The following is a 12,499-nucleotide window of genomic DNA, read 5'->3' as shown; positions in this document are numbered from 1 at the left end:
ATCACTTAGACAACTGGAATTGTTACAAAACATTCTTTATTTACATAAGGTTTGTAATATATACATAGAGCAACATGGCTCCAAAAAGTCAAGGCCTCTAATGCATACGCATGAAGTAGTGGACATGCCGCAATACATGTGTGCCCTCACCGCCATCGGTGCTATAATCCCACTCCTCAGGATAAAACGGCTGAGAAGCTTGAAAATATGCAGTGACCCTAAAATCTCCAGGTGTGGGGTGATAAAGTATAACACCATGAACCATCCCTAGCCTTAACAAAACCATAGCTAAAGAGACGTTCTGTCTCAGTGTCTGGCACTGATTGCAACATGCGTAGATATATCGCCCTGAGAACCACATATGATGTCGTCTCTCCACTGGGTCTGAAAAATACAGCTCTCATGGAAATGATTAGTGAGACTCGCCCTGCTCGATCGAGTCTTGGCAAAGGAAAGGATATGCTCAAAAGCAAACGCAGTCATATCCTAATTTTGGGTAAGGTCCGGGATACCAGATAAGTACGGGGCATCCATCTATACAATACAATTTATCAACTATGTCTTCAACAATGAAGCTTAATTTGAATGCAAATACAAGATATGAATGCACCTTTCTAAGATTTAATTATAAATTCCTGACAAAATTCATCTTCGATTCTTAAGCTTTCAACAAAGCTCTGATACCCGCTGTAAGACCCCTACCGTGTAGTTTAACTGAAAGACAGATAGTGGAATAACGACTATACAGGATAGAGCAACTTACTCAGGGCCTCACCCACGAATGTTCGAGCAAGGGACTAGTCCGGCGGCTCTTCCAAAATCGAACCCAAAAAATCTTTCCTCGCCCAAAAAGCATAGGCGATTCCTCCAAGAAAATCTTCTATCGAAAATTTATCTAACGGGGTCAAGAGCCTTAACTATCCTTTGTATTCCGACCGAACTCGCGGGTCACATGGCCGAATCAAAGGAGGAACTTGCACTTGGTTCATAGTAGAGATCATCGCTTTTTTCCCCTCAAGTGAGGCACAGCCGTTGATTCTTTCCCATAGAACAAGAATTATCTTGTGACTTACTTCAACTATCGTAACTTGAACATAACTGAACTTTATTGTAGGAATCCATTGATCCACCCTAACCCCAACTGGCCCATGTAGTAGCCAACCACCCAGCCACTGTATTGGTGGAATCCCTTTTTATAAAAATTTGGTTGTGTTTTGTCCCGGGTACCAGTCAAAGAGTTCCCACGTCTCCTAGCCGATACTCATGCAAAAATATTAAATAGACACACCTCTTACGCACCCAATATGAAATTGCCTTTTCTCATATTCAACTATTTTCAAGATAGAATTGCAATAAAACCACAATGTTTTTATCATAATCCTAATTATTCCAGTTTCATTGTTTTCCAATCAAGTGTCATCTGGACTCTCTGTTAAAGACTGGCTAGTCAACCAACGAGATCCAATTTTATAGTTTCCAGTTTACTTAAATAAATATCTCGCCAATCCATGAAGATCTCCCTCGACATGTGCATGGGTATCCTCGAAAACTGTGAGCCCGAGCATCTCCTAGTCAAAACCCTCTGGGATCCTCCTTAGGTGTCCTAGCACTTCACTCACGGACTGCCCCGTCGGCCCTCATCCATCGTACCGAGAGCGCACCATTTTTAATTGTACCGAGGCTGGTCTCACAAGACCTTGACATGTTTTGTCGAGAGACGTCCTTTAATGACTCCCCGTCGCTATTGCAACGTAAGCTCTCCTTATATTAAATAATAAACCAAATGCTTCCTCCATCATTCTGGTGTAAGACAATCCTTTACAAAAAACAGAGTTTCTATGCAAGTAGGATTTTTCCATTGAGTTTGTTTTCCATCTCACGAAAAGCCATTTCACGAGAAAACATCTCTAGCATTGATTCTACAAGACCCTTCATTTAATACCCAAACTTCCTTAATGGAAATCACAAATCTCGTATCTCAATGATCCATCCATCAATTTCAATTTAAAACGAATTTCTAACTTATCTCTAGACGATTTCAGGTCTTAGGGAAAACTTCTCTAAATCAGGCGGTTATCCCTTCTTCGTACCGAAGAAATGGGAAATGGTCACAAATCTTTGACTTAATTTAGGATTCAAAAGATAGGCAGGCATCTTACTGTCTCACCTTTCTTACGTGGTCATGGTCTAGCACCAAAATGCTTGAATTTATTCCTATATTTATTCCCTATAGATATTTCTCCATTTATCTCCTAAATTAACTACGATTTCTAATCGTATGGATATACATCCAATAATATGAAAATTCATTCTACTTTGGATATAAAAGAACTATAAATAATTCTACTCAAGAATAATTGAATTTAAACAAGGATATCTCTTTTTCCGTCAATAAATATGCAGGCATCATTTTATTAAAATATTCACATGGAAATATTCTTAAATATTCTCTCTTCCATTTGAACCTAGGCGTCAACATGCCATAATTATCTACATAGAAATATGATGAAGCATTCTCTTTTTGATACTAAAATTAATTATGCATATTCCAATTTAAAGATATGATAAAAATTCTTCTTTTGATAAACAAAAATATTCATGTATCATTTTTAGGGTGATGCATGTCCTTTTCTATATAAGCCTGTTTAGTCTCTTGCTAAATGGAGCCTTAGTTGGAAATTTTCCTCTTAATAGATCAATTAGGCAGAGGCTCTCTATTGTTGCTGTGATCGCTTACTCTCTCATATTGGCTCTAGAGTTGGCTATTAAGGAGGGCTAGAGGGTTGGTTACAAAATGGAAGGGGACAAGCAACTTATCATCCATACCACCAATGTCTTAATGTCCCATCTCTATAGGCTGAGGATGAGAATGTGAGGAGGATTATGGCCATAATTCAATGTTTTGTTAATGTTTATTGATCAAGATGTAATTTGACAAAGTCCAGATGCCAAGTGGTAAACGAGGGCTATGTGCTATGAGTTATGTGTTTAGACATCTGGGATACCCAATGAGGGTTGGTACATTTAACAATTAACTGTTTTATCTGGTATAACACAATATGAGTATAAAGACTGAAAAAATGGAGCAGTCTTCCTTCCTTTCCATGCTAATTAACTACATTCTTCTCTCTTATATACACTTTTTATGTCCCATGGTTGACATCAAGATCTAGAACAACACAATGTGAGTATAGATATTAAAAAATGGAGCAATGTCTCATTTCCATGCCAAGGTCTCAACGATTAACTACATTCTTCTCTCTTATGTGCACCTTTTATGTCCCATGATTGACATCAAGAGGCACTTACTAAAGTTCTTGATACTAATTAAAGCTTTCTTATGGAGAAATAAAGCTCCTCAAAATCCACCTTAGTTGTTGCATAGAAAATAATGTGTGCTTCAAAGAGTTAGTGAGAGGAGGTAGTGTAATTTTGGACATTCGAATGCATGCTAAAGCTAGAGTGACCTCTTAATTTGAAAAATTTGCTATGCAAGAACAAACTCGGTCTTAGTGAGGTGATAGGACTCTCTCAAGTGGTCTTCCAAAAGAATCTGGAAGGGCATGTCTTTGCCCATCTCAAATGTAAAGGTCCACCATTTTAAGAGTGTTTTCTATCTAGTAGATTATTATGGCTCCCAAAGAATCACAGGGGACTCAATGATGAGTTTGCATTTGTTGGACTTTGTTGTTCGATCGTGGCTTTTTTAGACCCTAAGGGAGCTAAAAGACTTCACAACAAGCTAATTAGTCATCTTCAAAATTTGTGGGATGGATCTCTCTTAGGCTGGAGAGAAGAACATCAAATAAAGGTTTTGTTAATGTGGCTAAAGCTAATAGTAGGCTGGTCAACTAGGTGATGGATAGAGTCTAGGAATTATTAATTAACCAACACTCAGGATTGATACCTAATTGAGAGGCTAACAATGGATAGGAGGGACCCCTCTCATCAAACATCAAAAAAGATGAGAAAAATGGGGATTATCTAAATAGGATCTAGAAGGTCATATGGTCTAATGAAGTTTGGGCAAGTAGATGAAAAGCCATGTGGGATGCTCCACCCTCAAAAAGTTTTTTTTTCTTGTGAAGAGATCCCTTCCTTTAAGGTTCAAGACGCTTCAACAAAATATGGTCTAATGAAGTTTGGGCAAGTAGATGAAAAGCCATGTGGGATGCTCCACTCCCTCAAAAAGTTATTTTTTCTTGTGGAGAGAGTGCTTATGGGATCCCTTCCTTTAAGGTTCAAGACGCTTCAACAAAATATGGCTTCGGGGAGATGCCCAGCATGTGGGGCTAAGGTTGAGGAACCATGGCATTCCTTTTGGAGATGTCCTGCTATTAGATGCTGCATGTGAACATAAATAAGAGATGGGTGCTAGGTATGTTGGGTTATTGGGTAGTATTATGGTTTTATGGCTTTTGGGTAAATTACTTGGGCTTGCTGAGGAGTGCAACATCTTCTTTGGGATGATAAGATACACTTGTAGAAGCTATGAAACACGAGGAACACACTGCTATATGGGGAATCCGAAGGTTAAGAAATGGAGACCAATTAGTTGAGGTTTTATATAAAGCTAACCTACATTTTTATATACATATATATGGGTGGAGCTTAATTGGATGCTCAATTGGATATGATATCCTACTGGGTAAACCCTCAAATATTTGAAGTAGATAGAGTGTGTGCATACATATGTCTAATGTTATTGCTATATTGTATAAGGTAGAGGCATCAACTTGAATGGGATACATGTACTCATGTGGTTCAACCACCCCAAAGGACAAATGGGGGTGTTAGTAAGATATTTTGCAAGGCAACCAAGGCGATTTTTCATAGACTCCAGATGGGTGTGGCATTTCATCATTGGAGCTACTTGTGCCCATCTAGGGGTTGATGCTACATGGGAATACTAGGTTGAGTGTGTGCAACTATGACCGCTAATGAGGCTATATCTCTTTTTTACGATTGGGCTTTCTACTTAATTGTAAATGATATGTTGTGAGGGCCCTTTAACTGTGTATGTAACTCAGTTCAACAGTGCTTAGCTATTGCTTCTATCTACTAAAGGCTTGGGTTTATTTCTCAACTGATGTAATACTATGTATATGGTAGCTAAGATCAACGAGGTAAGAGTGTAATGTTAGGGTGTTGGGATCTCAAGCTATGGGGTGGGATGACTTTGAAAGAGTCTAATGTTAGGGTGCTGGATTTTATGGTGGATCTCAAGCTACGGGGTGGGATGACTTTGTAAGATTACTTGCACATTTTGCCTTCATGGGTTGACAGTATAATATACACAAAATTATTTTCCTACACTCACATATGCACATACACACACATGTATACACACACATATGTATATACATACACATTATATGTGTGCGTGTGTGTGTTATGTATACATGTGCATACATATACGCACATACATACATACATACACATATACATACATGGAGACATACATATACACACATACATGTACATACATATATATACACACACATACATATGTACATACGTGTGTGTGTGTGTGTGTGTGTGTGTGTGTGAGAGAGAGAGAGAGAGAGAGAGAGAGAGAGAGAGAGAGAATGGTTTAAACTTTAGGGTAGAGAGGGTGTGCCAAAACTCTTTGTGCTTTAAGTTGACTTTATGTGGGGATTCTGGAAATTGAAAGACCAATCATGAAACAAATATGATGAGGTGAAGAGTGTGTGTCAATATACTCGCACAGCTGGGATGCTTTGGGGTACACGATTTTAATAGTTCGATTTGCTATTTTGATAAGTTGATCCTAAAATTAGGGTCGCTGCATTGAGATGAAGACAACTCCACTGGTCCCAAAAAAAAAAAACAAGCACTTTAGTGTGTTGTTACTGGCTAGAATTATGAAAAAAGGGGTGAGATTTTTCATTGCTCTGATGTGAAGGATTCATATATTATATAGCTTGGATATTAGAGGGAACTAAAACCGGGCAGATTGAGGAGCTGTCCTTGGTTAAAATAAATTTATTTATTTATTTATAAAATGTAGGTTGAAGCGTTGGAATACGTGGGTTATATATAAATAATTAGGGCAAAAGCTTCGCTCTTCTTCACACACGGCAAAAGTCACGGGTGGCTCTGCAGGCACCAGCTAGGCAGGCTACCTCTCTCGAGAAAAGGAAGAGGAGGATGTCCGGCTTCTTGTAGATTCTGCCAGATTTATCAAACTTCAAAAGTGTGCGCTGCGAATGGGGAAGCGTGTGTGATTTCCGACACTCCTTGCACAGGTAACCTTCTGGCTTCTGCCTTTTCTTTTTTTGACTGTCTCCATCTCCATGCCCTCGCTCTTGACTCTTGAGCCCCCATCCTCTTTTCCTTTTCTTTTTATCAATCCATTTCAGTTTCTCTGTCAACTGAATTGATAGCGACACAACAACACCCCCCCCCCTTTCCCCCCCCCCTATATGTATGTATGTATGTATGTATACATTATACACATATACATATATACATATGTATGTATGTATGTATATACATACATACAGACATATGTGTGTGTGTGTGTGTGTGTGTGTGTGTGTGTGTGTGTGTGTGCATGTGTACATACATGTATGTACATATACATATATGTATATGTATGCATACATACATGTATGTACACATATATACATGTATGCATACATGCATACATACATATATATACGTATACATATAGTATTCGCATGTTCCTAAGTGCACTTGCACTTCAAATCTCCCTTTATAAAACTGAAAAGCGCAATGCACAAAAAGGAAAAAATAGAAGGCATTCAATGCTAGTGGCAGGGCTGATTTTTGCAAGCCCTGCACTCCACACATTTTTCCTGTTTTATGCATATCTTCTAGCCGGCTCTTCAAATTTGCGCTGATAAAAGATGGTCTGAATGGTCAAAACCACCAGTCAAAGCTTCCCTTCATTTCTTCACAATTAATCATCATTATATAGATCTTTCTTAAGTTTATTTTATTAAAATTTTCATTTTTCCATTTCCCTCCAAAAAATGAAGGGATCTTACCAGTAGAAATGCACTTTGACATGGCCATAATTAATTGGTTAAACAAGGAGTTTAAGATGATATGAAACTGGGATTTCCATGCTTCGTCATTTTTCCATGCCTCGTCAATACTACACACATTTTTGCCTCACAAAGTATACTAGTGGACATGCCCATGCAATGCATGAGCTATACATAACCAACTTTTAGATTTTGTTAACAATTAAAAAGTTAATTAAAAAACAGCCACAAAGCAAAACAACCTTCCAATCTCCACAAGCTTTCAAGCTGATGGTGATCAATCCGTCTTCAAGAAAGACAGCAAGGATCAAATATCTAGTCACACTTTCATTATGTATAGAATGACCAATACTTATATACTGGGAGCTCCAAATATTTAACTTTTTTTCCTATAAAATTCAAAGATATGCCTTATTTTGGGAATTTGAAACATAATTATTGTTTTTCAACTACCTTGAGACTCTCCAAAAGCAAATGGAGTTGCTCTTACACATAATCACAAGACTTTGGGCTAAGTTGGGAACCTGGAGGGATACATGATGTCGCCAACTTGAGCTAGAATTATGCGCCTCCTTGGTGCTTCAAAAGTACTTTTTTTCTGTCAACATAGCTGATGCTCACACAATGTTCACATCATCACAGTCATGCACACACACTTGGCAAGTCCAGTTGTAGCTATTAATGTTTTTTCATGTAAGCAGTACATAATCAATTGGCATGAATAATTCAGGTGGCTACAATCATTCAAAACCTTAGCTTGTTTTTTAATTGTGAAACACTTGATGGTGTCACTTAATTAGTGCCATCAATTGCATATTTAAACCCATGTTGCAATAACGATGATATTGTGCCAACTTTTATTGCTTCCTTCGTAAGAGTCAAAATTCTTTTCATCGACGTTTTCATCTTGTATGCAGATACTGATCATGGTCGTGTTTACAAGGACCAAATGCACATTGCTACATTTGATCAAACGCATGACTTGGCATGAAGGTGCTTTTTGCAAAATAAAGTCTGGTTGTTAAACGTACCTGTAACATCTTGTGATACAACAAAAGTAATGGAGTTACTACAAGTGGTCTCTTGTCCTACCAATGCTTTGATCTGTCAGTACCTAAGTTGGAACAAAAAACACAGCCTAAAGCCGCTTTCGAATAAGCTATGTCATCTTACACATGAACACAAGTGACAAAAGTCCAGTGTAAGAATACATTGCCTGTCATGTCAGAAGGCTTTGAGAAGCCACAACAAACCTATTTTCTGCACTAATGGTGAAAATTATGTTGTACAATCTACATTGTGTTCACAAAAGCCTACTACTTCAGTTGAACCCAATCTAATGAATTTTTTTGAAGTCTATTGACCTGATAAAAGATGATAAATATGGCTAGGAAAGAGAAAAGCCTCTATCATGCCTTGACCCCCTTGAATGAGCCGGGGATTGAGGTACTCCGCCTGATCGTGTGTGGTTCTGCACCACATTGCCTTTGGCCCTACATAGCTGGGATCTAAGTTTGCCTCCCACAACACTCGAGACCATTCGCCAGTGTCCCCGGACTTTGCCAAGCTTCTTGATCTCATCCCGCATGCCAGAGCACTCCCTCTCAAGGTCCCTTACCCGGAGCCGCATGTTGTCCATGTCCACCTTGAGTGTCTGATTCTCGTGCACTGCATGGGTCCAGCCATCTCCTCCCCTTATGACTCCTGACGATGCCCCACCAGGCCCATCGATTGTTGTCGATTGATTCCGTAGAGGACGGGAGCTGTCAGACATCATGAAACAGTTTGCTATGGCAGTGCGAAGCTGTAACTGCTCAAAAAACAGGACTTGCACGACAATGCGCAGAGGTAGGCGCTCATTTTGCGCAGCATGAGTACAGGCTTCAAGTGAAAGCTTCTGACAGTCCATAATCCGGCATAGTTGCTCCCTTTCATCTTCCTTAAGCCATGGATGTGCCTTTTCAAAATAAAAAAGAAGAAAATTCAGGTTGCCAATAAAATTAATATTGACAAGATGACAAGAGTAAACAGAGTAACATTGAAGGACACAAACCTTCAAATAGATATCAATTGCTCTGTAGACGCCATCATCAGATATTCTAGAGTACTCTGGAAGGACTTCAGCTAGAGACAAGAATTTCACTGGCTTCAAATTGACATCTGGGGCAACTTCTGCAAGATAGCCATCCAACAACCTTGCTACCATCATCATGGGCGTCAAAGAGGGTGGGCTCATCAAAGGCCCATCGTAAACAGAGCTCGGGGAAGAGACCACTCCTCCACCAGACTGATCCAGCAAGAGGAAATACTCGAGAATTCGCTGGATGCAATCCGTGTCATAGAGCGTCTCCAGGTTGTAAGATAAGTTTGGCAGTAGCAAGTCTTCCAAGCTGGCTTGTTCAAGCTGTGAACCCAGTCTTCTCTCCAGACTGCTCTTGCAGTCGAGGCTCGCATTTAATATCATCGCACTACGAAGTAAACCAGAAAGAAACTTGGTTGAGACCACACCTTTTTGCGTAGGCAGAAGGCTTTCGATGGTCTCCAAGATGACTTTCTGATCACTCTCTGAAACTAGGCCCATGTGACTGCTCTCTGACCTTGGACCTTGATGCCTGTTGTTGAGAGCCGGGAGGTGCTTCTTTGCAAAATGCATGAGCGCCCCAGCAATGCTCTCAGGTTTCATGCCCCGAGCTTCCATGGCTATGATCACTCTCCTATACAGAGGAAGGCTCAACACAGCAACATCTTCGTACCACCAATCTGAACGTGATTTCTTTGGCCTTGCACCGGTGCTGATTCCATTCCAGAGCAAGCTACCGCCTGGGCTTTGCATGGAGCTATGGAGCATGGGCCATCCTACCAAGTTGGGATCAGTGCACGCCATCATTGCTATGGCATCCAAACATAAAGCAACTATGCCAAGGTCCTCTGCTTGGGAAAGCATGGCTTCGCAGCTATGTAAGGCACGTGTGCATTCCTTCCAGTTGCGGAGTACGACCTGGTTCAGAAACCCTTCTGTCCTTGCCATCAGGTTCCCTTCCCCAAGATCCTCATTCATTTCGAGATACTCGGCCGCACACCTTAAGGGAACCACATTAGATGCTGTGAGCTCGAGTCTGAACCCATAACAAAACTTTGCAGCAAGCTCGAATGCATTGGTGCCACCGGGTATGTGAGGCAATTGCAGACGAAGCTTTTCATCATCTTTCTGGGTGGAGACCTCATCCAAAAGCTTGGCAAGCTTTCCACTTCTGGCAACCAGAGGGAACTGTAACAGTAGGCGCATGATGAGAGGCACTTCATGGGCATGCCATTGAATTTTTCAAGTTTCTGAATCTATTTATTAAAAAAACCATTATTTTGTTGAAAGTAGCTGTAGAAAACTTTTTTTTCCTTATTTTCCTAAATGTATGACAACAAAATTTTGTTGGGAAAAAAGAAAAGATGACCTTGTGGAGGTGGAAAGACATCTCCTGCACCTCAATTATGATATCACTAGGAAGGCCAGATGTGCAGAACCTGTAAGAGGAAGAAGATAAAATTATGTACAACAAGAAGTATAAATTTCTTGAGCACTGGGATACAATTAAGGAATTTTGGGATGCTGTACCTAAACCCAATTCAAAAAATGCATATGTATATTACTCTGGAAAATTCAATTATATTGGACAAGTTTTGTTAAAGCTTGGAAAAAAATACTTGCAGACTAATAGTATACAATTGGCCATAAAATGTAAATTCATGGAAATTATCTGGTATCTCTATGTGTGTGGAGCAAGCTAGGGTCAAAATGTAGACATTGGGATGGAGATTTGATCAACAGGGGTGCCAAAATACATGGCTTCAGGGGAAAAAAAACTTATAAAATTAGGCAAAATTTTAAGCTTTGCGAGCACGGGCAGGCAATTATTAAACTGTCCAGGAATTTCTGTTGAGAGAAGGGGGTGAGATAAGGCAAAATTAGGGGAACACCAGATCTAATTTAGAACAGAAGATAGCACAGAGGGGTGGAGCAGACAGAGACCATGCTTGCCCTTGGCGAAGGAAGGCGTCGGGCTTGGAGCCCAGCTTGAGGCAGGCGGCCATGGCGGATGGGCGATCCCCCTCTTCTGTATTGTGGGCGATGGCTGAAAGCATTAAAGAAGGAGGAGGAGGAGGTGAAGATGAAGAGCGCGTGTGGGTCTGGTGAGGACGACCTCCACCATCAATAACCATCAAAGCTCCAAGTGTTCAGGGGGTTTGGGGACGAGAACATGCCCTGGCAATGCACAACATGTCCTAGCTGCTGCACCACCATCGAGGAGATAGCCTGTGCTTTTGTGTCAGACTGTATACACACAAAGCTTAAAAGATGCCAATGCTCAGCGATTGATTCATTGAACTTTTGAAGCCTTGCATAATAGTGGCCGACGGCTGTGGGCCGTCTGTTGAAGTCAGCGGTGTTATTAAGGCATGTGTGCACTGTGAATTGTGTGTGTGTGTGTGAGAGAGAGAGAGAACAAAAAAGAAAGAAAGGGAGCGATAGATAGATAGAGAGAGAGAGAGAGGGGCGGCCCGCGGGTGCGTGGCTGAGTTGGTAGGACAGTTGGGTTCCATTGTGAGGACCCACGTTCCATGCCATCAAGCTCCACAACGGGGGTGTGTGTTGTGAGCTGATGGATTATCCACCTTCCCTCTAATAGAAAGAGAGAAGGGCATGTTTTAAAGAGAGTGCATTATGACCTAGCGGTGTTTACACCTCATAGCGTATACCTGCACTTACACTTGAGACCAATGTCTACATGGGCATGTGTGCATGCGTGTACATGCTTGTGTACACGTGCATTGTGTATGTGAGTGATTGAGAGAGAGAGAGAGAGAGAGTTTCTAGATTCAGCCTCCTTTACACACCTCTATGTGCACACATACACACCACAAATGTACGTGCATGTGTGGGTGAAACCCTCACTTGCTAGTAAAGAAGGAAAAGTTTTCTAGTCAATACCAAATTCGCATCTGAAGGGTATGTGTGTAGATGTATGTATGTGCACACACAGAACAGAGCAACGTGCACGTGTGGTGCGCATGTGTAAGCCTTATAGCACAAAACCCACACAAGATTAAGCTACAAACATTGTTTGGTATGTTGGCAAAACACCACATATGTCATGATGCTAACAAAGAATTAGCCTAATCTCCCATTAGGGTTGAAATGAGGTGAACACAAGCATTGGTAGTAAGTGATCTTGTACAAAGGTTGTAGACTCTATGGACTCTATAACACGGCAACAATGATAGTGTGCCCTTATTGTCCCATGAGAGAGAGAGAGAGAGAGAGAGAGAGAGAGAGAGAATGCATCACAACAATAGCTCATTTAAGGAGATGGGAATTCAAAAATGTTTCCTTAGACTTTTTACTAAGATGCAAGAGGGAAAACCAAAACAAATTACAATTTTTTTGCTCTTTATGTCTACTACCAAGAAGT

The 12,499-nt window shown here is 40.5% G+C and overlaps 1 protein-coding gene and 1 long non-coding RNA gene across 2 annotated transcripts; one reads left to right on the top strand and one right to left on the bottom strand.

The window, feature by feature from the left end:
* The first annotated feature begins 6,064 nt into the window (after positions 1-6,064).
* LOC147617788 (uncharacterized) lies at positions 6,065-8,109 on the top strand. The gene is made up of 2 exons (XR_015262252.1): positions 6,065-6,269; positions 7,952-8,109. It is a non-coding gene; the product is annotated as an uncharacterized LOC147617788 (long non-coding RNA).
* On the bottom strand, positions 8,050-11,384 carry LOC147617787 (BTB/POZ domain-containing protein At1g30440-like). Its single transcript, XM_086776038.1, has 4 exons — positions 11,059-11,384; positions 10,484-10,553; positions 9,088-10,302; positions 8,050-8,991 (listed from the first exon to the last, which is right to left on the bottom strand). The coding sequence occupies exons 1-4, from the start codon at positions 11,247-11,249 to the stop codon at positions 8,422-8,424; spliced, it is 2,046 nt and encodes a 681-aa protein (XP_086632164.1). The 5' UTR covers positions 11,250-11,384; the 3' UTR covers positions 8,050-8,421.
* Positions 11,385-12,499: the final 1,115 nt, after the last annotated feature.

This window comes from Cibotium barometz, chromosome 36 (assembly GCF_041138505.1).
Source record: "Cibotium barometz isolate CiBa-2024 chromosome 36, ASM4113850v1, whole genome shotgun sequence".
Lineage (NCBI taxonomy): Eukaryota > Viridiplantae > Streptophyta > Polypodiopsida > Cyatheales > Cibotiaceae > Cibotium > Cibotium barometz.
The sequence above is the reverse complement of the archived record's forward strand: the minus strand, read 5'-3'. Positions and strand labels throughout refer to the sequence as shown.

Coding starts and splice junctions, on each gene's coding strand:
- LOC147617787 (XM_086776038.1), bottom strand. CDS start 11,249: ATGGTTATTGATGGTGGAGGTCGTCCTCACCAGACCCACACGCGCTCT. Junction 10,303..10,483: donor TGTCTTTCCACCTCCACAAG/GTCATCTTTTCT, acceptor CTACTGTTACAG/TTCCCTCTGGTTGCCAGAAG. Junction 8,992..9,087: donor CAATTGATATCTATTTGAAG/GTTTGTGTCCTT, acceptor TATTTTGAAAAG/GCACATCCATGGCTTAAGGA.